This window comes from Acomys russatus, chromosome 22, assembly GCF_903995435.1.
Source record: "Acomys russatus chromosome 22, mAcoRus1.1, whole genome shotgun sequence".
NCBI lineage: Eukaryota > Metazoa > Chordata > Mammalia > Rodentia > Muridae > Acomys > Acomys russatus.
In genome coordinates, this window is record NC_067158.1 from 29,012,114 (window position 1) to 29,039,712 (window position 27,599).

At 47.5% G+C, this 27,599-nt stretch overlaps 1 protein-coding gene across 1 annotated transcript in view; it reads right to left on the reverse strand.

Moving 5' to 3' along the window:
• Stk32b (serine/threonine kinase 32B) overlaps positions 1-27,599 on the reverse strand; it is a 242,359-nt gene that overhangs the window by 38,127 nt on the left and 176,633 nt on the right. Inside the window, exons 5-6 of the mRNA XM_051165037.1 lie at positions 14,005-14,042; positions 2,352-2,441 (exon numbers count right to left, since the gene is read on the reverse strand). Coding sequence (XP_051020994.1) covers positions 2,352-2,441; positions 14,005-14,042 — 128 coding nt within the window. The remainder of the gene's footprint in view (positions 1-2,351; positions 2,442-14,004; positions 14,043-27,599) is intronic.

The window sequence follows — 27,599 nt, forward strand, 5'->3', positions numbered from 1 at the left end:
TACCCTGGTGGCAAGAGCTGCAGAAGGAGGGTGGCATCTCTGTACACCAACAATTAGAAACCAGCTGAACCGTGACTGTCACTGCCTGCTCCTGAGGTGACCCACTCCTCGAGCCGGGCCCCAACTTCCCAGAGCTCCAAAGCCTCCCACAACAGGGCTAGGAGCTGGGGTCTAACTGTTTTAACACAGGAGCCTGTGGGGGACAATTCATGTTCATTCTGTAAGAGCAAACTGAAGAAGCTCAAAGGAGCAGGATAGAGACCTGTGGGCAAAGGGAGGACACGGTGGTCCCAGTAAAGATGGGCGCAGGTCAGCATCAGGGACTCAGGCACTCACAGCAAGCATGATGCCTGCCCCTCCCCCGCCCCTTGCTCCCTTCCGTCTTTTCTTTCCATTTCCCTTTTCTCTGTACTGGGACTTGAACTCAGAACTAAGCATACTAAGCAAGGGTTCTAGGTAGGCCCCCACAGAGAGGCAAGGTGAGTCTAAAGTGAGGGAAGCTCTCCTGAGTCATACCATCTTCTAGTAGTTCAAGAGAACGTGATTTGCTTAAAAGAAAGTAACAAGAAATTAAAACGTCTTTTTGAAAAATATTATACATAAGGCAGAATGAGCAGGCTGAGGCTCTTACCATAAAGGTGCCCAGAAAGACCTGCCCATGAAAACTGGAGAGCAGCTGAGAGACTCTGGCAGGCTGGGCCATCTCTTTAACATTCCACAGAAAGGCTGGCCTCCTACTACTTATCCCATGAAGCCCTGCTCACAGGGTTGATCATGTGACTTGCTTTGCCCAATGGAAGCTTGGGAAATGAGATGCCTGCCAGCATGCTCAGCATGAGGAGACTCCTGTGCCATTCAGAAACACTGCCACCAGGTGGTGAGGCTGGCCAAGACCCTTCATATCTTGATGTTTGGAGGCTACACAGGAAGGGCTGTCATCTTTATCCTGGTGACTCCCTCCTCTTCAGGAAGGCCCTGAGTGTGGAAAGCCCAAACTGACAGGAGAGTTTCCCGGGCTCCCATCAGAGTTGTTGGGAACAGTGCACAGCCACTGCTGTAAAGGGGAGAATTCTGTCGTGGTTTATATTGCAGTGGCTGAGGGCTAATGCCAACATTCAGAGTTAACAAATGCTGACGTCACAAAAGAACAACACAAATGACAATGAAAAATACCCCCAGAAACCAGGCAAGAGAAGCCAAAGGAAAGTAGAAACGAAGATCAAGGATTTCAGAAGTAGAGCCCATACCAGGAGGCACACGAAACCAGTAAAGTGCGGGCAGGAACTTAAAACAGATAGAAACCATACTCTTAAAGAAAGGCAGGTCTGGTGTCAAGATGGCTTCGCAGGTAAAAGCTCTTGCTCTCAAGGCTGGCGACTCAAGTTCAAACCCTGGCACTCACAAGATAGAAGGAAAGAACTGACTGGATTGGTGAGAGAGGAATGAGAGAATGGGGAAATAGAAGGACCCAGAGGGTCCTAGATACCTACAAGAAGACCTTTAAGGCTGGCGGATCTGGACCCATGGCGCTCTTCTCAAACCACTGTTCCGACCAAGGACAATGCATGCAGTCAGCCTAGAACTCCCATCCAGATCTAGCCAATGGACTGCACTCTCTCCACAGTTGTGTGGAGAGCAGGGACGGACTCTGATGTAAATTCTGGTACCCCCTATTTGACCACTCCCCCTTGGTGGGGACGCCTGGTGGCACTCAGAGGAAGGGGAAGCAGGCTACCAGGATGAGACCTGAGAGGCTGTGATCATATGGTAGGGCAAGAGGTCCCCTTCTGTCACAGACCTAGGGGAGAAAAATAGGGTGAAAGAGGGACGGAGGGGGAACAGAAAGATACAAGTGAGGGGATAACAATTGAGATGTAATCTGAAAAATTATTTTTAAAAAAACTGGAAAGTTGACCTTTGACCTCCACACACAGGCTACGATATGAGCACACGAACATGCACGTGCAAATGTGTATGTGTGCACTCATATACACTCATACACCAAAAATGTAGTATTTTTTTTTTTTTAAAGAAAGGCATGAAGAGGCATGAAAAAGATTTGAAAGAAAGTCACAAATACTAAAGGTTAGCATAAAAGACCTGCTAGGTGTTCTTCACAAAGCAACCTGAAATGATGCAAAACAACACTTCCACAAGAAGCCGGCGGGGGGGGGGGGCAGAAACAACTAGAAACCAGGCAAGGGGTGACTGAGCAGGAGAGGCAATATGGAAATGCCCCCTGGCTGCAGAGGGCAGAGATTCTGCTGGGGCAAGTGGAGGCCTCAGTGTGATGCAGGAGGAGAAAGAGGAAAATCCAGGCCCAGGCCCACATGCAGGTGTAGGATGCTCACCCATGTAGGGCTTGGTGCCGGCCATAGAAGAAGCTTTCTCTGTTCCCTTCACAACCGTGGCGATGTTGAAGTCCGTGATGTGCACGTGCCCTGCAGAGAGAAGATGAAGATAACCATCACTGTGGATGCCTGTGGGACGAGAGGCTGTTGGCTGAATGGTAGACACAGGAAGCAGACCCCAGGCCTTGTGTCAATCCTTAGGTAGTCCCTGTTCCTTACAGCATCTACTCTCCTTTCAGGTTTTGGAGTGTGAGTCCACTGCTGTGTGCATGCTATTTGTACGATTATGCTTGTGTTGCTAGGCTAGGTGACACGTGGATGGATATAAAGTTAGACACACTGATCAGGAGATGGAAGGGCAGTCTGGGTATCACTCAGGATGGCTGTGGGAGGTTGAGGTCGGGGAGCGCATGGCAGAAGCTCAGGCTGTGATCTTCTGTGGTCTCTGTGCTCTTAGCTTTGACCTTGATGGACCAGAAAGGGGGAAGGGTAGCCTTTCATCCAACCTAACATGATAGCAGTGGATTGGACTTGAAAAGGCTGGGGACCCTACCATATAGATGCTTAAGAAATGAGAGAGGAAAGAGAGAGAGAGAGAAGGGGAGGGAAGAGGAATGTGGGATGCAGGTAAAGGGAAGGAGAAAGGAAGGCAGGGGAAAAGGGGAGGATCCTGTGTGTTCAGCACTTGTTGTCCAGGGCATTTGGCATGTGAAGAAACTAGCTCCCAGGGACTTAAGGGAAAATCTGTGCATCATTATATTTCTCTCAGTCACTGCACCATGTGAAATGGCTCTTTTGCTGTTTTGGAATGAGACACTTGGGCACAAGGAGAGTTGGCTTTGTGGGCACATGAAGGTCACCTGCTGGCGCAGGTGCAATGAGGCCCAGGGGACTGTGTGTATGAGAGGCATGCCCAAAGCAGTCAGCCACGGTGGACAGAAAAAGCAACAGTGGCCTCAGGCACCAACCCAGTACCCACACCACACAGCTGTCAGCGCAGATGTGCAGCAGAGCCTTGGGCTCTATCACAAGCACTCCAGAGCTCCCCAGGGTGAGAAACAGTACTTATCATCGGTTCTTGAGGATGAGGTTGACCTCACCAGGCAGGCCCTAGTTGGATGATGGGTGTTTGTCCTCCAGCCAAGATCAGGCAACAGTGCCACTTCTGTTTCCTTGTCCCTTAACACCAATGGGCAGACAAATTCACCTTCCTGAGTGTTCTGTGTCCTGTCTATGTGAGGAGGCACCCATCCTTTGTTCAGCCCTGACCTGAGTAGTTCCATGCACGGTATACCTCTGACCATGGAGAGGGCTCTGGAGCCTTTGAATGCAGCTTCTATTCAGATAGCTTCCATTTCTTCTGCTACTTAAAAACTTTAATATTTATATTTTTAATGCCAGCTCATTTGAATAAGTCAATAAACACAGGATGTTTGTGAGTTTCCTCTGTGGACATATATGTATATGCGTGTGTTTCTTGTATGTGTTGTGTATGTGTGGTGTATGTGTGTGGTATATATGCTCATGCACATGTATGTGTAGCTAGAGGCCAGAGGTCAACACTGGGTGCCTTTCTCCATTTCCCTCACCTTACATTTAGACACTGCCTCCTAAGCACTGGAATTACATATGTACACTGGGGCAACCAATGTTTCTTATGGCCCCAGGAGTCCAAATTCACCTTAGTGACTGAGCCATCCCCACAGCCCTTGATTTATCTTTATGTGCTGCCCTGTTTCTCAGCTTACACTGGATTGACTAGCTTCTCCACTATTTCTCCCTTTGCTTGTGCAAACACGTGCTCACATAACTTGAAACTTTAGTCTGTTCTTGTAATGGTGAATTTATGTTTATAGGTCATCCTGAAAGTGACTTTTAGGTTTATCCATGTTCCACAGGCATTTTTTTTCCAAGTTAGAACACACAGATCCACTTAGGAGGCCCATAATTCCTTATCCTCTGCTTTAGTTTGTCCTCTGTTGCTATAGCCACACAGCTGAGGCTAGGTAATTTATAAACCTATAGCTTTGGAGGCTGAAAGCCCATGACTGGGCAGGGTCTTCCCTGTGTCCCCTGGGAAGAATGCAAGCAGCTGTGGCTAGAGTCAATCATCAACATCCCTTCTCCTCACCCCCAAACCCTGTCTGTGAGAATTGAGCTTATGACCCATTTGGGATTAACAGAAATTTGGAAAAGGGATTTCTGGAAGGTTCAGGAATAAAGTACTTCCTTTTTCAGGAGGTACCACTAATGACATTCTCTGTCTTTTTCCTGTGTTACACTGGGAGCCCATTCCCCAAGACTGCAAAAGCTAGCAGCCTGTGCTAGTTGGATGAGAAAGCTGAACACGGGAAGCAAACGTTGGAAAAGGCAAACAAATGCCAGCTCCAACTCCTTCACCCCACTGTACTTCAGCTATGTGAGCTAAACAAGATCACCCCAAACTAAACCAAACCAAACCAAACCAAATGAAACCAACCAAAGCAAACCAACTAAACCAAACCAAACAAACCAAACCAAACCAACCATCCAAACCAACCAAACCAAACCAAACTAAACCAAACCAAACCAAACAAACCAAAACCAAACTAAATCAACCAAACCAAACCAAACCAACCATCCAAACCAACCAAACCAAAGCATCCATCACTGCTTTGGGACTGTGGGAGTCAGGCCTGTGTCACACAGGTCAGGGCTGCTGTGCCAGTTAATGCAGCTGCTGACTGGTTTGGGCAGGCCATTTGCTCTCCATATGGCTCAGATTCCTTATCTGTGGAGGTGAGACAGCATTAAGCTCAGCTTGGGGTGTTGCCTTAGTTGCTTCTCTGCTCTTGTGATAAAATATCACAACCAAACAACTCAAGGGAGAGTGTGTTTGGCTTATAGCTCCAGAGGGCTACAGTCCATAACATTGAGGAAGGCATGGCAAGCAGGAAGCTGGCTGATCACAGCCCCACTGTACAAGGAAGCAGAGAAATAGAGGGGGGTGTTGAGAGAGAGGGGGGCAGGGAGAGAGAGAGAGAGGGAAGGGCTCAATGCCCCTTATCCTCCCACAGAGATGTACTTCTACCAGCAAGCCTAAAGCGTTGATAACTTCTCCAAACACCAAACACAGGGGCCAACTGTGAGAGTCTATGGGCTTACAGAGACATTTCTCATTCAAATACAGTGTGTTGGCTAAGACTGACTGTCAACTTAACAGGATCCAGAATAATCCAGAAGACAATATTCTGGGCATATTTGTGCCATACCTTATCTAGATTAGATAAGTTGAGGTGGGAAGACCCACCCTAAATGTGAGTAGTACCATTCTATGGACTAGGGTCCTGGAAGGAAAGGAAAGGACAAAATGAGTGGTTAAGACCTCTGGAGTAAGTTAGAGTGCTGCTGGCAGAAGGAACCATGAGCTACCAGCAAGGAGGCCAGAGGGTGAATGGGGATATTAAAACTGTCAGGATCAAAATGGAATTGCTTCTGCCAAACTCAGAGAGAGTAGAATTGAGCAGGTCCTCATGCTTATTGGCTTGATAAACAAAAGCCTTGGTAATAACTCTGCTGAAATAAGATTGTCATTAAGCCCCCAAGACCCTACAAGGCCAAGACTAACCATCATTTTGGACATAGCTTTCTTAAGACACAACTTTGTACCAGGGAAGCTTCCAGAAGGACATCCCCTAGCTACAGACAGTGCACAGCTCCCTGCCAGGGAAAGCCCTGGAGCCAGTAAACTTGTCCTAGAACAGCTTGTGTACACCTCTCCTCCCAGCCTGCAGCCCTTTTCCCTTGACTACATATCCCTAGTTGCATCTACAACCCATATGCATTGTGTTCCAGGCCGCAATCACTTCCCTTTAAAGCTTTTGCTTATGATAATGACAAGGAGAAAAATGGGACAGTGGTAGACTGTGTTGGACCCTCAGAGCTGTGGGGACAGTGGCTCTTATTCTCCCTGAGAAGGTTTAGACCTGATCTGACTGGGTTTTAAATGTCACCTTGGGTCCCTGCCATGAGTGGATTATGGGGCCAGAACAAAAGCACGGGAAGTGGGAAATATTATGAACATGCGGTTCCGTTTCAGTGTAAGCTATACAGGTCCACAACAACTGCTGAGCAGAGCCCAGAGCACATGCTTATCCTCAAGCCTCTTGGGAGGAGGGCATTAATAGCTCTTGTGTTTTAGTTTTAAAATATTTATAATTACCATCATCACAGTGTGTGTATGATGGCACATGCATACAACAGCACACATGTAGAGGCCAGGAAACAACTATGTGGAGTTGTTCCCTCCTTCCACCTTTACATGGGTGCCTGGGATCAAACCTAGGTCAACAGGCTTGCATGCAAGCATCTTTACTGAAGTGACATCTTGCTTCCCCTCCACAGCAGACGCATGTGTAAGTGCAATGGAGCTCTGTGATGTTATTCTCCCATCACCACCTCAGAGCCCAGTCATCTGGACCTGATCTACCTCTTTCTGGCCCCTGGTTGGAGGACTCAGGACAGCCTGCAGACAGATGCCTGGCAGCTTGTGCACCTGGGCGACACACAGCCGACTTCCACTTCTGCTGTCCCAGTGTGCTAAATGATGAATCGTGACTTCCTGTTGTGCATTCTCTGCTGGTCGAATTTAGATGTGAAAATTAGTGTTGAGCAAGTTTTCCTAGGAGGCCCTGTATGGTGACAGTGCACAGATGAACTGAACGCTAGGCTTCTTGTTTCCATAACACCCAGAAACTCCCAGAAAACACGCAGAATGCCAAGGAGAACAGGGTACCAACAAGGCGCTCCAGTGAGGCTATTATCAACCAATGATCAATCCTCCCAGCCTTATTTGCACATCCTGTATTCTGACATACCTCTCTCCCTTCTCTGAAAATGCAGAAAACCAGCTCACCTTCCAGCTTTTGACATCACTTGGAAGGAGCTGTTTCCTCCTCTGCCTGGATGACCTCCTGCTGCTCCCCTCTCTGTCGGGATGACTTCCTTTCCCATGAGTTCTATTATTGATAGACTTGAGTTCAGCAGAAAACTCACTAACCCAGTGGCTGCTTTCTCCAATGACTTGGTCTGTTTGCTCTACTATAACAGAATTTCAGGAACTGCATGTCTTAAGTGTGTATACTGCCCATATTTCTGGAAGTCTGAGGCCAACTGCCAGCATGGTTGGGTTGTGGGTAAGGGCTCCTGGTATGGCTTCCATACTTGTGCCCCTGTGTCTTGGTTATTTTTCTTGTTGCTATGACCAAATGCCTGACAAGAAGCAATTAGAGACAAAGGTTTTATTTTGGCTCCCACTTTAATAAGAATACTGGGTGAGCAGAAGACACCCAATTGCAGCCCTGGCCTCACTGCCCAGGGTGGGCAGGTGACACTGTGATAACCAAATATGTGATAGAGCGATGGGAAAGATAGAAAAACTGAATGGTTTGTGTGCAATGGAGAGAGGCAGAACGAGAGGCCTCATGGCAGTGACAGGTGAGAGAGGGGGCTGGTGGACACTCTGCCATTGTTCAGTAGGGTTGGTGGGATGGTGTACAACAGCCTGGAGCTTAAGCAGACACAGACCTCAAACCTGCCACCTGGTCACAAGATCCCCCTGGATCTGGGCAATGATGGAAGCCCAAGATGAAGAAAGTTTCACTTTCTGGATTGGAGCTCCTTGAAGGACCACCATGGTCTGTGAAGCCACCAGAAGCCATGTTGGCATCTATGATCTATGCTGCTGCCCCAGAACATGATGAAGACATGTGGATATATGAGGTCTGTGCTGATGATTGATGACTTGGTGGTATCTTCTGGCTTTGCTGCCTTGGGGGTGCCTTCTTGATATGTATATCATGGCTTGTGGCCCATGTAGCTCCTGAGGCCTTATATGGCCAAAGACCCTGTGTATGTCTTCAGCTTGTGTTACATTGAAGCCCATGTGGATGTCCACAGTCTCAGCTGCCACCTTAAGCCAAACTAATGTTCATTGGTGAGGGAGAACTAGCCCTGCTTCTTGCAGGAGAGTTGTACCCAACCCTCAAGGGAGAGCTTGACCCACTACAGAGCTCTTCTCAGTTGATGACTTTTGGTGCTGATGCTGATGTGGGTAGAGAAAGACTCATCCTCTGGGTGAGGTGGGGGCAGGACACTAGGCATTTGACCATTCTCCAGTGAGTATTTAGAAGACACAAAATGGACCTATCTTTTGCTTTTTTCTTTGGGTGTGTGTATGTCTGGGTGGGGAGTATATATGGGAAGACTGGGAGGTGAGAGCAATCAGAGTGCATGATGTGAGATTCCCAAATAATAAATAAAAAAGAAGAAGAATGTGCCTCATTGTGGTGGGGATGGCATGGTGGAAGAAGGCAGGAGGCTAGGGCTGGTCACAGAGCATCCAAGGTCAGAGCAAAGAGAAAACAGGAAGTGGAGCCAGGCTTTAAACTTCTAGGCCTGCTTTCACGAACATGCTTCTTCTTATAATTCTCCACCCCATAAAGGTTCTACAGCCTTCTTGAAGGGCAGCGCCACCTGGGAACCGAGAGCTCATATGCTTGAGCCTGTAGAAGACATGCCATGTTCACATCACCTTCCAAAATTAAGAGTTGGAATGCAGTCACTAGTGAGTAGTTGAGGCAGGGCCTTTAAGGATGTTTGGGATAAAGGCAGCCCTTGTGAGTGGTCTGAGTGTCATTATAAAAGGGTCACTATACTAGTCACCCCCATTTCCCTTCTTCCTTCTGCTGTTGTGAGGTTGCAACAATGAGGTACCATCTTGGGAGCATCCTTCTTTAGGCACTGCATCTCCTGCTTCGATCATGAGCTTCCAGCCTCCAGAGCTGTGCTGGTTTTCTACCATTCATAAACTACTCAGTCTAAGGGATGGTGTCACAGTAGCAGGAGCAGGCTAAAACAGCCCCTGTCTTGATTTTCGGATAGTTCCTTGTTTGCTTTGGGTGGACACAGAGAGAACTCCGGTCTCTCCATTCCCTTACATTGATATCAGACCCACCATAGAGTTTTGTCTTAGTCAGTGTACTATTGCTGGGAAGAGACACCACTGACCACAGCAACTTCCATAAGAGAAATCATTTAATTGGTGACTTGCTTACAGCTTCAGAGACTTAGTTCATAATTATCATGGCTGGGGACTTGGTGGCAAGCAGGCAGACATGGTCCTGGAGAAGAAGTTGAGAGCTACATCCTTATCCATAGGCAAAGAGTGGGATGGGCCCAGCATGCATCTTTTTGAAGCCTCAAAGCCAACCTCTAGTGACACACTTCCTCCAACAAATCCACACCTCCTAATCCTTCGCAAGTGGCGCCAGTCCTTGATGACTAAGCATTGAAATATATGAGCCTATGGAGGCCATTTTCATTCAAACCACTACAGGTGTTACCTCTATGATGTCATCTGAACCCAGTCACCTTTGAAAGTCCCGACCTTCAAATGTCATGTCATCTACGACCAGACCCTGACCACATGAACCAGTGGATCAGTCCACTCACTCAAGTATAGCTTGGGCTAAGTATCTCTTATGGATACCCATGTTCCCTCCATTGCTATCTCTACTTCCTGCTCACTACTCTGTTTCTCTCCTTGAGTCCAGAAATCCTACCATGTTTACTTCCATTCCCAGGGCCTTAGCATTGGCCTGGAGTAAAAATACTTGCTAGAGGTTACTGAATAGCTTAGTACCAGGCTCAGCAAGCACACCTTGTTGCCTGTCTTTGTTGTGCTTGCAGAGACAACATAGCTCTCCTACAGATGGGCAGTGTTAATCTCATCCATGGGTTTGTAACAAGGATTCTTCTAAACCTGCCTGTAGAGTCCATGTTGGTGAGTGCTGCACCTCCAGGGGGCCCCTGGGAGAGATGCTGAGACAGAAATGCTGGAGGAGGCCAGATGTTAGGACAAAAGGGTCGCACCCATAGCCACCTCCTTCCACAGTCATCCCTGTCATCAAATTCGAATTTGGTGCATGCCACTACTGAATATCTCTGTCACCTCAGCTGGCTCTCAGAGTCCACCCCCTCATGTCCAAGTCAAAGCTCAATGATGCTATTTAGATGAAGCAACTAAAAGTCCAGAGAGGTAAGAACCAGAGGCAGCTGGCTTGCCCATGGCTCTGGCTGCCCCTGCTCCCCCATGCTCAATGCTAAAAATAACTGTACTTTAAGGATCTCTGCATGAGCTGTGCTGTGGGAGGATGGCTGTTGATCTTCCCCACAGATCTGATATCTTGGGTGCTGCACACAAATCATGTGTTGTGGCTGCTTATCTGTACAGAGATCACAGAGACTTACCACAGAAATGAAAGAAAGCCAATCAAAGTCCATGCACAAGCTTATCAAAGCTTTTTTTTTTGGTTCCTGGTGAAAGAAGCTTGTTCTTAGAGCATGCCTTTGCCCGATAGAGAGAGGCGGGGTTCTTGGAGCACCTTCTATTCTGTGGGATTGGGCTTCCTTCCATCACACAGTCATGAAGAAGGAACGCAAGGCTTTTAAAGAGAACCCATCTGCTGCAGGCTGCTGCTGTGCATGGGACAGGCATGAAACCCAAGCTAGTTAAAGAAGTGATATCCACTGAGATAGTGTCAGTGTGACTTGGGCATGCCCCGATTCAGCCCTCTTTGGCCCTGTTTCTCCAGTAGCCATGAGAAGGCCATGGGGAAGGAGCTGGTCAGAGTTAGAGCCAGAGAAGCAAGCCTGAGTCACTCAGGCGGCTAGCCAACCAACGCCACTACGGGTCAGCCAACAGCCAGAGAGTCTCAGTCCTTGAAGTAACCAGCCACCTTCAAGGTTAGCCCTACCTAGCCTGTAGCATTTCCACTCTCCAAGACCCGTGAATCAACTCACTGGTCCTTGGTTATGCTTTTATAGTGAGGTGATAGGCTGGTACTCAAATTGATTGTACAATGGAACATAGACACGCCGATTTCTCTTTGCTCCACATCTGTCAAGTCCCCACTGCTAGGAGCTCTAAGTCATTGAGTGAGGTCACCAACCATCACATTTTCTTGCTAGATGCCTGTCCTCTTTTAGTTCTGTTCCCCCACCCTTCATAGCTGTTCTACTTGGCTACTGGCTCAGAATACAGATCTCAGCATCAATAAAATATTCACGTGTGTATCTACTGATGTTTTTATCTCATTGAAATGCAGCTCTCTTGTCTCCAAGGTGGTGCCTAATGAGATGAATAGTAGCATAGGGTTCCATGTTCCGCAAATTGCTTCCTACTGTGATTTTCAGAAGAGGTGGGTGGGTGCTGTCAGAATGTGCTATGTGCACATTCTTAATGTGCCACTTTAGGTATATGGAGGGTCTTGCCCCTGGTTATGTTCACACTGAGTGGCACCTGCTCAATAGAAAAGCTTTAGAAGATGTAATATACACACAAACTCATGAGATGAATGATCAAAGCTACAGAAAATTAAATTTCTGCCCCAATGTCTATCAAAGGTGTGACATACCCTGAGGAGTCTAGTGAAAGGAAGGAACATCACTGTGGGTTTCCAAGGCTTCAGAATCCATTTGCCATGAGGCTACAGGAAATTGGTGTAAACTATGGAGAGACGTGTGTGTGTGTGTGTGTGTGTGTGTGTGTGTGTGTGTGTGTGTGTGTATGTGTGAAGGTGAACATGTATGCACAGGTGTGTGGGTGCATGTGTATTTGTATGAATGAAGAGGCTAGAGAAAAACCTGTGTATTTTACACACAGACACACACCAGGTCTAGCCTATTAGCCTAGGCTGGCTGGCCAGTAACCCCCAGGGGTCCACCTTTCTTTAGCTTACCTTGCCAAGACTGCAATTATGCACCACATCTCCCAGGATTTTTATGTGGGTGCTGGAGGTGGAATCCTTATTTTTGCCTGGCAAGAGCTTTATCTCCTGAGCCATTTCCCCAGTCCCCTTGTGTGGTTCTAAAATGCAGATTCAGGCTTGAGAACTAATCCAGAGCTTTGTGTAGGAATAGTAAAATTGTCAATCAAAGCTGCCTCCTAATTCACTCGTGGCTTCTTATAGATCCACAGAGTATCCTGGGAACCTTGCACATTACACCCTCCCTTAAATAGAACAATCTTCCCATGTCTCTGCCCTATGATAGTTATGAAGAACTGAGAGTCCCTAGAAAATTGCCTCTGAATCCTGGGAGCTAGATGAGGCCCACAGTTCAGGTACTTTCAGCCTCTAAAAGTGATGGAGCTAGTGACTTAGGGCTACCTGCTGGCACATGGGGCTCTCATGCCCATTACTTGTATAACGTGGTGAACTGAATGGTGTACCTAAAGCTCATATGCTAAATTTCAAGCCCTGTAGTTGAAGACAAAGTGGATTTGGAGATTTAATGTTTAAAGAGATAAAAATGAGGCCAGTCGGGGTGGGTCCTACTCCAGTCTGCCTGGCGTCCTCATGAGAACAGGACACAGACATGGGCAGAGGGAAGAGTGAGCACCCATGAAGAAGGTGATGTCTGCATCTGCCGACCATCTCAGACGTCTGTGATTGAAGTTCCCAGATCCCTGTGTGTAGTTATAGCAACCCATCAAGCCGGGCCCCCTTGCTGCTCATATTGGGCCCCCACAGGGCTAATCTGCTCCCGCTGGTCCATTTTCCATACAGTATCTGTAGCGCTTCTCCAATCCCACTTGGTACTTACACTTCAGTGGCTCTCATGTTCTTCTTGATGAACACCAAATCACTGAATTGAGGAATGAGGCTCAGAGAGACCCGACCCCATTCAGGTAGGACTGGGGGATAAAGCTCTCTTCTCACTAGCTGTTCCCCAGAGTGCTTCCTAGTGTATCCTCATCTGTCATCATCATCCCACCTACACTGTAGTGACCCCCCTTGGCTCTCCCACACATGCTTCCTAGCTCTCAGTAGCTTATCCAATGCACAGGACAAGACTGTGAGGCCCACAGGGTCGGGACCGCAACCTGTCTACCTAGGTGCTCTTGTGTAGCAGTGTTGGGAGGACTGATGATGGCTGTAGGGATCACAGCAGGCCATGCAACAATGGTCCTGGGCTTCCCTGTTGGCTTTCTAAGGCAGTTCTCATAAATGAAAACTGTTCCATGAGTTGGTTCCATGAGTTGGTTGGTGTTCCTGCCTGGATTCTGCCTTGGGCAGCTGTCCACAGCTGGAATGTATCTGCTCAGAAGTCCTCTCCATCAGCAGGGTATCAATGGATGCTGCTCAGCACCAGCCTTGTGGACCTCTTTTCCCTGAAGTCTGTGCTTCCCTGGGAATCCTGCAAGAAGAGGCGCTTACACCTCTTTTCAGCTTCATTTCACATGCTTTCTATGACCTGAACTTGAGTGTGCCTGAACAGAGCACAGGGGCAGGTGAGAGGATGGGTACTGCCCTCAGACCTTCTGCACCCTCGCATAGAGCTAGGGCATTACAGTAATCCCAAGCTCTTCTGTCCTCACTGTTCCCTGTCATCCTCAAGCCAGGACACAAATAACAACGGCTTCAGAGGTGATGCCTGACAATAGTTCAATTCAACTGACGGGACATTGCCCAGACACAACACATGTCACTGTCAGGACTGGAATAGCATGAATGTTTCCTTGAGCACCTAAGATCCACTCCCCGACCCCTCATTGGTCTCTCATGCCCCACACTGCACTGGAGCCCTAGGGAAGGGAAAGGAGACGACTCACCATGCTCGTCCAGCAGGATGTTGTCTGGCTTGATGTCTCTGCAAGAAAAACACAGACGGGGATGTGAGTCCTAAGCCAGCCCAAGTATTACAAGCGATACGGTCTCAGGCTCTGGGAGGGACTCTAGGCTGCTGTCCTTCCCATGGAGGGAGGCTTCAGAGCACTGAGGTAAGTGTGACGACGGAACCCATGAGAAGTCAGAACTTCCTCCTCTTTCTGGACCCTTGAGTAGATTGCCTGCTGGTTTTTTTTTGTTTTTTTTTTCGGGGCGGGTGTCATTCTTAATGTTGGGCCTTTCAACACTGTCAGTAATGTTCAGGAGAAATTGTCACCCTGTGTGTTGAAATTGTTATTTTCCTTGTCATAATAGAGGTAGTAGATTGAATATGAAGCATGTGTCAGCAAGCGAAAGCGCTTTCCCTCCAGCCGTGCAATCCTTCAGCCTTCATGCCTGGAGAGCCCCCTGTGTCACTTTGTAGGCACAAGAAGCAACTTAGGATAAAACATTGTAAAAACAACCCAAAGGGGATGGGGAGTTGCCTGTAAATTTGAACCGCTAGCACCTACATAAAAGCCAAATTCACTGCATATGTCTGTAAGCCCAGGACTAGAGGGTGTGGACACAGGCAGATCTTGGAGCTCAGTGGCCAGTCTAACTGAATCGAGGAGCTCCAGGTTAGGGAGAAATCCTTTATCAAAAAGGTAGAGAGTGATCAACGGAGACATTTGACACCAACCTCTGGCATACACACACATTCACAGGTATGCATGCACACCCACAGACACAGACTCACAGGCATGCATGCACACTCACAGGCACAGACACAGATACACACATTTATATACACACAGAGAGAAACACATACACACTTTTATACACAAAGAAACACACACATGCATACACTCAAAAATGTGTACAGGCAGACACAGAGACACATGCACAAACACACACATGCATATACACAGATACCCACATGTATACATGCACACTAAGACACAGACACAGACACACACACATTTATATACATACAGAGAGAAACACATACATACAGACACATACATTTATACAAACAGAAACACACACATGTATGTATATATATATACACACACAGACACACATGCATATATACAAAAATGTGTACAGGCAGACACAGAAACACACACACATGCATTTACACAGATATCCACATGTATAATGCACACTAAGATACAGACACAAACACACACACACAGACATACATATACAGACACTCAAATGCACACACACACACACACGCACACACGCACACACACACACACACACACACACACACACACACACACACACACCAAGATTAAGATCTGACGCTGCAGTACTTCTGAAGGACTGAAGAATTCACCTTCTGGCCCTTCATGGAGAAGGTCTGATGAACATCTTAGGAAACTGAACTACACAGTGAACAATCTGGGTAGGAGTAGGTTTCTAGAAAGTTCTAGTTGATCTTGCTACTCTAGCAAAGAGGCTCTCCAAACCAGGAAGCACCTTGCAAGATAGGGCTTTGCTCTCTGATGTCTGCATCTGGGCACCCCACACAGTGCCAGTCACTCTTGTGCACCCATGGAACTTGAGTGGCACGGGAAAGGAAGGGTAGGCATGTGACAGCAAGCTTCAGCCCCCAACTTGCTGTGGTAGAAAAACCACAGATTTCGGAGTCACACCCTCCACACATCCAGAGTAAATGTCACAGCCGTAGTGAGGTGACTAATGACAGCCTTCTCAGAAATAGGGAGTAACTGCTCCTGAGTTGATCAAATATTAACTCTATGTGGAGAGGTGTGCAGGGTGACTGCTGATGCCAGACAATCTCTTCCAGGACCAGGAGAGCAATGCATATCTTCTACATTTCAATTTTGATTCTCATTGAGACTTTTCAAGCCTATGAATTTGGATGAGCATTAGATAAACAGGGCCCTGCCACCAGGTTCATAGGACACCCATGTGACCAAAGAGGTTGTGTGTAGAGAAGACAAGAGAGCCCCAAGGGAAGGATGAACTCGATAACAAAGAAAATTAAAACAAGAGACAGAGGTCCCAGTGTCAATGTGTGGAAATTAGGTCAGCAAACACTAGCTTCTTACCCGGAGTGGCTCCCAGCAGCATCTCTCACGGGGGAAATAAGTGTGTCAGGATCGTTGATATAAGCATGTATGAAAATGTCAGAATGAAACCGCACTATTTTCTTCAGTGCGTGTACACACATACTGCAGCTGGGCACCCTACACTATCAAGCCAGTTAAAAACTTGACCATGAAGAGGAAGGGGCTCCCAATGTTACGCCCTAAGCTGAGGAGTGACTGGGAGTTGAAGGCTGATGGGGGAGAGAGAGACATTTCTTTGGAGTGGGTGGTCACTGGTATGTTGTCCATGTCCCAGTGGATGGCCCCACACTTGTCCACATATGGGCAGCACTAGTTGGATTCTGTGTGTTATAAAAAAAACAAAAACAAAACAAGAAGACATGAAGTTGGGGTGGAGATGTGTGGGGGAAGAACTAGGAGGAGGGGGTGGGGGTGGGGGTGATCAAGAGACATTGAACACATGCATGGACTTCTCAGAAAATAAATTTTTACAATAATAAAAAAAAGTGTAAGGGAAGAAGAATGCTGCTGGCTGCGGTGGCATGTGTGCCAGTAGGCAAATGAAGAGGATGAGGCAGGGGGATCACAAGTTTAAGGCCAGCTTGGGATGCACCTTAAGACAAAAAGAACAAAAAGAAAGAGAAGAGAGAAGCACCCATTAAAGACTGAATCTGAAGATATCCTGAGGACTGGGGTGACTTTATTGGTTTGTGGGAATTATGGGGAAGGTAACTGGTCCAAGAAATGTAATCCCCAAATCACCGGTGAGGCCAGGGGCCAAACATAGCATTAAAACATGCTTGGGATGACAAAGAAGGCAGGATCTGGCATGCAGGCCTGAACAGTGTCTCCTAGTTCATATCCACCCACAGACCCAGAGTAGGAGCAGAGAGAGCTCTAAAAGTAAAACTACCCTGGGACCAGGGCCTGTCCCAGACCCAGCGAAGCCCATCTTTCTAGAGTGGATGAAGACATGGGTACACAGACAAGGAACAAGACGGTCTACATAGATGGATGCAGATCGAAGAGAGGCAGTCACAAGCTGAAGAGCCAGAAAAGGGTTCTCTCCAGAATCACTGGGGCAAGTGTGGCCCTGACTGCTCTTGGCTTTGGGGGTCACTGGAAGAGAGGAGATCTCAGCTATCTAAGCCACCAATGCTGTGGGGATTTTTCTGTCTACCCTGGCATGGTGGAAGATGAGTTGATGGGGGTGAGGCTTACCTCCATAGAAAGGTGGGAAGCCCACCAACTCTGGTACAGCTTCAGACAAGCCCATTACCTGTCCAAGCTCTGTAGCCACATTACAAAGGCCCTGCTTGTAGCACCTTGAACTGTAGAAACAGAGACAGGAGCTGCCCATCTGGAAGAGTCTAGCTGAGGACTCAGATTGCCTGGGTTCAGAGACCAGCCCCTCTCTGGCCATCTGGGCTATCCTTCAGTTTTCTTTGCTGAGCGGATTAAATACCAGGCCCATAGTACATGCCTTTTATGTCAGTTCCTAGCACAGAGTAGAGTCTTAAGTGTCTGAAGAGTCTCTTTCCTCTCTGCTCACCAACGGCACACAGAATAAAACAGGTCTGGCCAATGGACTTGCATCCTAGGAGGGACCCAGGAAGAAAGTATATGACAAATGATCAGTAGCAAGCTGGGACAGGTGCTTTAAAGATAATAAACCAGGGGTCTGGTAGGTCCTGGTCGGAGCTCAGAAGTGATACAAGACCGACATGCAACAGGCAAGAAGCAGGTCCTCCTCTTGTGAATGAGGCAGCCAGAGTCCCAGAGGAGAGGGTGTTGCCCTTGTAGTAGGTTCCATCCAGTGGAACATGGCCAAAGTGATGGGTGGCCTTGATTTGCTGTACTTATGTCATATGGCAGAATATATGGGACTTCCTCCTCATAAGCATGTCACCTTACCTCAGAATCAGCTGAGGCAGATGCAGTGAGGGCCTGCACTATTTTGGAAGACCATGTGTGAGCAAGGCTACCTGGCCATGCCATGAAGAAGCCTCCAGGAGATGGGAACACCCTTCAGTCAGTAAGGAGCTTGAATGTAAGAAAAACCTCAGTTTTAAGATACAGTGACCGATTTCTGCCAAGCACTCCGAGAGCTCAGAAGAAGACCCAAGGGCAGTTTTGAGGCTTTAAATAGAGGACCTAGAAGAGGTGGGCCTGCATCCTGGAACACAAACATGGGTGATTTAAAACTGCCAAGTTAGTGGCATTTACTTGCATGGCCAGACTATACTAGCCATGAAGTCCTGGACATGGTACTCTAGGGCCTAGGATTCCTCATCTGGGGGAAAAAAACAGCAGCTGCCTCACTGTGGCTCTCAGGCGCGTTTGGTCCAGTGTTCAGGGTTGCCTTCCAGGTTGAGAGCTGAAAACAGACAGCCAGGACTATGGGAGCTTTTTAAAGGTGCTTGGAAGAACGGCAGGGCAGTTTCTCCAGCTTTTTGAAAGCGAATTAGATTTTTGTCTGGCTGTGATTTTTCTGAGCAAGGCTTGGGTCAAGCTGGTTGGAAGAGGTGCTGGCTCGGGGAGGGAGGGAGAGCGGCTTGGGATTTAATAGAGTGCTTTCTGGGCAGAGCCTCTTATCAGAGCTGCCCGCTCAGCGCTTCCAGGTCCATTTCCTCCGCGTCTATTTTTCACAGTGATCATATCTCAGCCTCTGGAGCGTCACCCTGCTGGAAACGAGATGCACGCCCAGAAAGGACAGGAGAAGCATAGCGTGGCCGGGGCCGGCTGTGACGATATTTGCTGAGGACAGACTCATCCCAGCCAGGCAATATGACGCTCCAATAGGATGTGTGCCTGGGAAGCTATCAACCCTGGGCTTGCCCTGGGATGAACCTCAACTCCTGCTCAGGAACATTGTAAAATATCAGCTGTGCCTGCTATTTTTAAAAAACAGCACAGATAGATGGCCGAGGAGGGCCAGGAGTCAGTTTCTGCCTCTGCCCTTTGCTGGGACTTCTTAATATTCCACACTGGTGATCTCAGGCAGTGACGGAGACAATTGAAAAGCCCACGGTGGTTTTAATTTGCATTTCCCTAATTGCTAAGGACATTGAACACTTTTGAAAATATGTCTTAGTTATCTTTTATTTCTCCCATTGAGAATTCTGTTCAGATCCATAGGCCAGCTTTTTCTGTTTTAATTTTTTTGTTGTTTTTAGTTCTCTGTATGTTCTAGATGCTAATTGGTTGTCACCCTCAGGTCAATCTCTGAGTCAAAGCTATCTGATTGGCTGAGGATTCTCAGTGGGAAACTGAGATATATGCTTACTGATCTTTATTCTTTTAATGAAACACTCTTTGAAATGCAGAATACGTTGTACTCATCATCTCCCACGTATAAAGTGGCATGTCCTTTAGACTATGATGCAGTGGCTTTACAAAGGGCCCTGGCTCTTCCCCTTCATAAGTCCTCTCATGGTTCTCTGGTGCCAACAGCCCTGGTAGGTTGGTTCTGCATTCTCTGCATAAGTATAGTCTTAAAAATGAAAGAACACTAAGACTTGGGTGTAACTGTCAACTGGGGACCTTAAAGATAGCCATCAAACATGCTGAATATATATAGAAAAATCCTTCACTGGCTTAAAGTGTGAAAGCAAGTCTTTCAATGTACACAAGCTGTGAAGGGTGTGGTGTCTTGCACGTAGCATGAAACTTCACACAGTTGCTGACCTCATTCACTTCTTCATACATCTGTGGTCAGGCCATGCTTTGTGGGGGGAGGGGTAGCTTCCTCTGCTATGTCAAGAGCAGCCGCCAACATGGTGACACTAGTTAACTCACCTCAAGGGCATTGTCTGCCAAGGGCCTTGAGGTGGATTGAGTGACCAAGGCAGCTGTACCTGCCTCAGCACTTCTAAGCACATCTCTGGAGATTTGAAGCTTTCAGATATGCAAAATAATTCAAAGATGTACTGGGAATTCCTTCATGGATGAGGCAGGCAAGTGTTTATCTTCATAAGCATGATTAGGGAGCCACTGTTGTGTGAGCCAAAGCATCGATAGATCCCAGAACTTTCATGGACCCCCCCCCCCCACTCTCAAGGTCAGAGTTTTTTTTTCTATTTCTGCTGAGCATACTGAGCTGAAGGGGTCTGTGTCTGCCTCGGCCTGCTCCAACAGACCCAGAGCCCTTCAGGAGAAATCCTCCGCAGCAGCAGGTAAGCAACAGTGGGATTTAGTGGGTGGCTATTTGCCAGGGCCCTGAAGCCACTGCCAGACAGCTGGAGATGTGATGTAACATCAAGGTTTCTAATTCAGGCACAGACCACTTCAGTTCAGTATGCTCTCCATTCACACTGGCCCATGACCTTCTCCCTCAGTCCTGCGCACCATGCCCTCCCTCATCCTTGCCTCTCATGCGTCCTAGATCAGATTCTGTCTCAAGTTCATGTTTTCTTTCTCTCAAACTCTTAACTCTTTCCTGATCTCCCCATCAGAACCCGAGACCCATTTAGAACTGGCTTCCTCACCTGGCCCTGTACCCTGAGGTGGGGTGCTACAGGAGAAGAAAAATGCAACCATCACCATGAATGCCACCCTAAGTCACCATCCATCATTAGCGTGTGGTCTCTCTTTTCCCCTCCTCTCTCCTCTCCTCTCCTCCTGTCCTCCTCCTCCTCTTCTTCTTCTTCCTCTCTCTCTCTCTCTCTCTCTCTCTCTCTCCCCCCCTCTCTGAACAGCTTCTGCCCCCAAAGCCCTGAAGAGTCAGCCTTCATTTTTTCTTCCCTCACAGTCCACAGAGAGCTGAACAACACGTCCCCTCCCTCCCGCAGTGTCAGCTTTGGCACCCTGTGTGCCATCACAACATAATGTCCACCCTCTGCTCAAACCTTTCTCATGATTCACCTGCTGAAGAAACCAGAAATTCCACGTGCCACTTAGTGAAGGGTGTTCTGAGCAATAGAGTGTGTGACTGGGACTGTGGAAACCTAGAGGAATGCACTTGTCTGCACCTGGACTGTGTGGTTACTGCTGACCTGGGCTGTCTGGTACAGCCTGTGGCTCCAAGACTAGGCAGCGAGGCAGTGCGGCAAGATGGGGCAACTGCTGCACACTGGCAGGACTTTGTTTATCTCATCAGGAAATGACGCTGTAGGATTAGTAGGCAGGAAGAATTTTTCCTATGGAGCCATCATGTATATGGTCCGCCCTACCTGAAATTATTATGTCAGGCACAGCTAAACTTACAGAACCCACCTCACACCCACTAGCCCTGGTGACCTGGATCTGTCTATCTGCATCTGTCTCTTCCAGTCTGCAGAGCTGAGCAGAGTTTCACCTGTGCCCTTCACTTTGTTTATCCTTACCTAGGAGGGCTAATCTCAAGTATGCACGGATCCCCCACTCTTCCCTGATTATCTCAGCTCCCCAGTACCTTATAACTTCCAGCCTCTGTTTCTTTCCATATCCCCATCACCCAACCTTAATAGCTTGCTTATTAACTAGCTCGCCTACGCGCAGGTATTTCCCATGGTTTTGTCTCCAGGACCAAGGATAGCACCAGTAAACACAAAAGCAAAGGTTAGCTCTACTCTGAACTGATACTTTTGCTCTGCCTGGAAGGCCTGGACCTGCGCTAGGTTGGCTGTCTCATAGCTTCCCAGGAGGCTGTAAGTTAGCATCATCAGAAACTTCAGCTTCCCAGGCCAGTCACAGCTTTCCATTCTGCAGGTAAGTTCTTAAATGTGCATAGTCTTCCATACCCAGTGGGGAGTGAGACCTCTGCTCTGCTTACAGGGTGCTATGATTTGAATATTCCTCCAGCCCTATCTCGTGTTGAAAGGATTTGGAATTGGGGCTTTGACACGAGGTAATGAGGGTGGTTCCCCTAGAGCTTAGAAGAGACTCAGGCTGACAGCTTGTTCGGCCTCCTCATGCATCGTCTGTGTTGTGTTATGATGTAACACAAGCTCCTCACTAAAACTTAGGGTGGTGGTGGCCAGCTCTGCTTTCTTTGGAAGCTGTCTTTCAGCTTCTGAGGTCCTTGGACTCAGGGCCAGGTGCTCTTAGTTTGGTAGGGAGAGGGTGTTCATACCATGGCTCATGCAGGAGTCCACATGAGTGGTGGTGGAGCAGACTGGGAGGGCAAACACAGCTCAGCCGGAGGAAAGCATACTAACAGTCCCATTACCCCCCTGCCTGTGGCTGACCACAGGCTCTGAGCGGTACCACAAAGGAAAGGCTTTCTGCTCTATTTTACTAGGGGACTTTGGCTTGCAAGCATAGCCTGCTTGGCACCCCCAAAATGAACTGATACCATGAGGGTTGCTGTTTTCAGGTCCCAGGTGTTGTCAGTTTTAACTATGAGGACACATTGGTAAAATGATGGAGAGTTGCAAAGTCTTGGACTATCAGTAATGGGAGCCACCTTTGGATTCTACCTAAAACCAACTAGCCCTAGGTCTCATAGTTTTTCTGAGCCTCAGTTTTTTTTATAACATGGGCTAATTATTGTGTCTGTCTCCAAGGAAGAAAGGGTTAGGGGAGCTGCCAGGAAACTGTAGAGGCACAGTGGTGGGACACAAGGGTGTCCCATGACAAAGCAAGTGCTTTGGAAAGACCAAAAGAATGAAGGATGGATGTGGTGACACAGGCCCATAATACAGCTACCGGGGAAGTTGAGGAAGGTGGATTAAAGTTCAAGGACAGCCTGGGCAACTTGGTGAGACTGTGTCTCAGACAAAATTCACAAAGGCTGGAGATGCACCTCAGAGTGCCAGTATAGCAGCAGGTCCTGGGTTTAATGTCTCATGTTGGGAGAAAAAACAATGAGCTCCGGAAGGCTTTGTAAGTAGAGAGACTGGGAGAGCAGACTTGGCCAGGTCAAGCATGCGTGTGCAGTGGCTGATAACCCTCAAGTTTCATGGAGGACTGTGGAGACCAGCAGGGTCGCTGGTGATCCCAGAAAGCATCCATGTCCCTCAGTCTCACTGAGTCATGTTTGAGATAAATCTATCCTCTAGAAATTCATATTCCATCCTAATTAGATGGAGGTGGTGGTGCCATAGACTCAGGCATCAATCTCCTTGACCTCCGATATGTGTTGGTCTTTCCTTCTAACAAAGAAAAGGAACAACTTCCTTGGTGAGTGATGGTATCTAGCAATGACTATTGCTGTGTTTTATTTTTATTATACCGTGTGTGTGTGTGTGTGCGCGCGCGTGCGCGCGTGCACACGCGTCTGTGTATGTTGCATGTGTGGAGGACGTAGCACAGCTTGTAACAACTCTGTCTTCTCCTTCCACGTGCACGAAGGCAGGAATCCAACTCAGGTTGTCAGGCCTAATGGCAAGCATCTTTACCCACTAAGCCTTCTTGCCAGCCTGACTAACACTGTTTTTATTTGACCGTATGTATGTTTGTAGTCTGAATATTAATGCCCCCTATTCACATTCAAAAACCTAATTCCCAGGGCAATAAAATGAGGTGCATGGTAGTGCTAAGAGAATGACTGGGCCCTGCAGGTTCCCCCTCACTGAGAAATTAGTAACTTTACTGATGATGTTGATAGATCCTTTTCTCTTGGTGAGGACACAGAGACACCACCTATAGGAAAAATACTGATCCTGCTGGCCATCGCTTGACCTTCCCAGGTTCAAGAACTGTGAGCAATGCATTTCTGTTGTTTATAAACTACCTAGCCTAAGGTGCTTTGTTATAGCAATCTGAACAAACTAAAACAGTCGTCTGATATTCATAACAAACATAGCTGCTGCTTCTCTGAAGAGCAGATTGGTAGCATTTTTTGAACTAATCTGTCATGGCACAAAGCATTAAGACTAATAGAGAATATTAAGTAATCAGTACCAGGAAATATGCATGTATGGCAGGAATTTTTAAAATAGAGAATTCATTGGGGTTTCTGCAACAAGCTACCGCATTGGCTTTAAGAGATGAATCTGATTCTCTTAATTTCTGATGGCTAGAGTTCAGTCTCAAGGTGTTTGCAGGCCTATGATCTATTTGAAGACTCTAAGGGTAAGTCCTTCTTGCCTCAATCAGTTTTGGGTGGCCTCTGGAGCTTGAAGGCTGGTGGCAATACCCTTTTCACATCACCTTCTTTCTTTTCTGTCCTGCTGGGTTCTTTTCTTTTTCTGTTCTCCCTCTAAGGCTCTGTGACTGGCTCACCTTATGTAGCATGACCTCATTTAATCTGCACCCGAATTACATCAGCAGAGATCCTATTTCCATATGAGGTAATAGTTTGAAGTCTGCAATAGATGATAATTTGAGAAGGACACATTACAGTCACTGTGGTGGTTTGAATGAAAATGGCCTTCACAGACTCATAGGGAGTGGCATTATTGGTGATGCGGCCTTGTTGGAAGCAGTGTGGCCTTGTTGGAGGAATTGTGTCCTTTGGGGTGGTCTTTGAGGCTTCAGATTCTCAAACCAGGCCAAGTGTCACTCTCTCTTCCTGCCACCTGCTGATCCAGATGTAGAACTATCACTTACCTCTCCATCACTGTCTACCTGAATACCACCATGCTTCCTGCCATAATGATAATGGACCAAATCTCTGACCTATAAACAAACTTCAATTAAATGTTTTCCTTTGCTGTGGCCATGGTGTCTCTTTACAGCAATAGATACCCTGAAAATAGAGCAGAGATCATGCGGACTGAGTCCATCTGGTAATCATGACTATAGGAACCAGGAAGAATACAGGCAGGTGCTGACACTCTTGGGTTGGAGGGAGGAGGACAGAATTGCAGGTCCAAGAGGACATTGGTAAGGAAGGATGGAGTGGATAGCGGAGGCCTTCCCACAGGCCCCATAAGACAAGAGGAGAGGTCAAGAAAGTGGAAAGCCATGGCACTTCATGTCCTGGAACCCACTTGATGGTGCTTCTTTCTCAGAGATGGAAAGCTTGAGTGAGACCCAGCTGGAGGGAAAGAAAGATGGTGGTGTCTGTGCTGGACACGCTGTGTTGTGTGTGTCTGAGAGATGTCCTGGTAGAGTTGGCCAAATGATAAACAAAGAATGAAGGAAGAATAAATCACAATGAAGACATGGAAATCACCTCCAGGAGTGTTTAGGGTCATCCCAGTCCCTACTAACACAGATCCACAAGTTATGTACGCGAGTGGTCAAAGGCTGGGCTTCCTCCTCCTCCTTTGCTGTCTGGGGTGAATTCTCACAGGAGAACCAGGCCTCTAATGTATCTCCCATTCAAGCAGACATGTCCAGGCTCCAGGCTGACCCCATCACAGCTTTTGATTGTGGAAGTGATGGGTTTGACTCACAGTTCAAAACAGGCATCTTTTCTGACCTCAGGTGTGAATGACATGAGGCTCCCTCACCAAGCTCTGGGCCTTCTGTCTCTCATGGGCTTGGCTGTGCTGATACCAATCTAAAAACTTTCCTGGGCTCATAGTTTAAAAAACAATATCTCTACTCCTAGTCTGGAATCACCTGCATAAATCAGTCTGATTGTGAATGAGTGGCACAGCGGGAGAAGTTGGACTTTAGTCTGAGAGACTCCCCTTCCTCATGCTTGGGGCCTTGGGCTCAATGCATGTGGATATAGTCATGATTGTAAGGGCATCGATGAAGCTGAAATCTTATTAAACAGTTCACTGATGCAGAAGAGATGGGAGTACAGCCGTCATCTCCTTTTCAAACATTTGGAAACTTCGAGTCCCATGTAGGATGAAATATTAATGACACTTTTCTTGGGATAATGGCAGTTCAAATTGCAATGACAGTATCTCATAAGCAAGAAAGAGCTAGAGGTAGGAAGGGACTAGGAGTCCTGGGCTACTAAATACTGCATTGCTCCTAGAGAAAGAATGATCAACCTTGGCAAACATAACCAACACATCCATGACCTAGCTAGATGAAGACAGGACCAGAGGAGTGCCAGGGTGTCCCAGCCAGCCCTGTTACCTTGGCCCTGCTTGGAGTCATCTTGAAAGAGGAAATTTGTTGCCCAGAATATCAGTTGCCCAGATTGGCCCATGTGTGTCTATAGGGGGTTGTCTTGATTTCTAATTGATATAGGAAGGCCAAGTCCACTATGGGTGGCACCAGTCCTAGGTAAGTTGGCCTGATCTGTTCAAGAAAGCTCTCTGAGCATGAGCCAGGAGTGAGTAATCCTACAAGCATCAATCCTCCATGAGTTCTGCTTTGAGTTCCTACTTAAAGTCTTGTCCTTGCTGTCCTCAGTGATGGACTATGACCTGGAAGCACAGGCCCAATACACCCTTCCCTTTGCAAGTTGCTTTTGGTCATACTGTTTTATCATGGCAACAGAATGAAACTAAGACACAGGCCATGGTGCACTTTACGAAGTCTTGCGCTTACTACACAGTTCAGAAGCCATTGAAACTCATGCCCAACATTTGCCTTCCACATCTCCTACTCTTCTGGCTGTCCTGGTTGCAGGTCCTTTCTCTCTCATTCCTCAAATGAAAGCCCTGGTGCTCATATCCTCTGCATGGTGCTGGCTGTGCTGTATAAGTTCCATGAACCATAACAGAATCCTGTGAGGGTGACACAAGGTAATTTACCTGGAACTATTTATTCTGACTTTTGACTTTATTCCAAACAGTTCTGAAAACTGGCTTACACTACACAAACCACCAACGGGTCACACAGTAAATGTTAGCAAGAAGGTTGGGGGACATGGGGCACAGGCTCTCTGAAGTCCCTGCATTGACTTTCCTAAGTGCTAGAAACATCTCTGGGCTGAGTTCAGCAACTGTGTTCTCTATTCAACTGGGCTTGTATAAATAAAGTTTTATTAGGATACTCTTGCTCCTAACCATTCATTGATTAATCACTACCATGGCTATTTCATGCTGCCATGCCTAGAAGTCTGCAGCTCCTATCCTGGACCTTCCCCCTTCCTCCTAGTCCAATGGTTTCATGTCATTTTTACATCAACATCAGAGGGATCAAGGCAGGGAGCAGGCTCAAGACTGACACAGAACTCTCCATGACTAGACCCAAGACAGGCTCTTCTAATCCCTCTTATCAACTCAACTTCATCTCAGACTCTGTCCTAGGCTTTAAAAAAAAACCATTAAGTCATCATCCTGAAGAATTGCCCAGACCAAACTGACCTATGGCACAATTGGTCTGCACCCTTGCCACACACTTTAAATTTTTAAAAAATTTGTTCACTTTTCATCCCTATTGTAGCCCCCTCCCTCATCCCCTCCTGATCTTGCCTTCTCTCCCTCATACCCTCTTCCTTCCTCTCCTAGTCCTCAGAAAGGGGATCCCTCCTCCCCTAAAATCTGACCTCTGGCTATCTAGCCTCTTCTGGGCTGCCTGTATCTTCTTCCTCTGTGGCCAGAAGGAAGTGACCAAAGTGTGGCCCTGCACTCTTAAGAGACAATGAGAACCTATAGCAAGAGTCACCAGGTCTTCTTGGCTGGTGAGGAGGATGGAAGGTATCCCTGCCTTCTGAAGCCATGTGAGAGCTGCCTCACAGAGCAGATGGATGACACTCT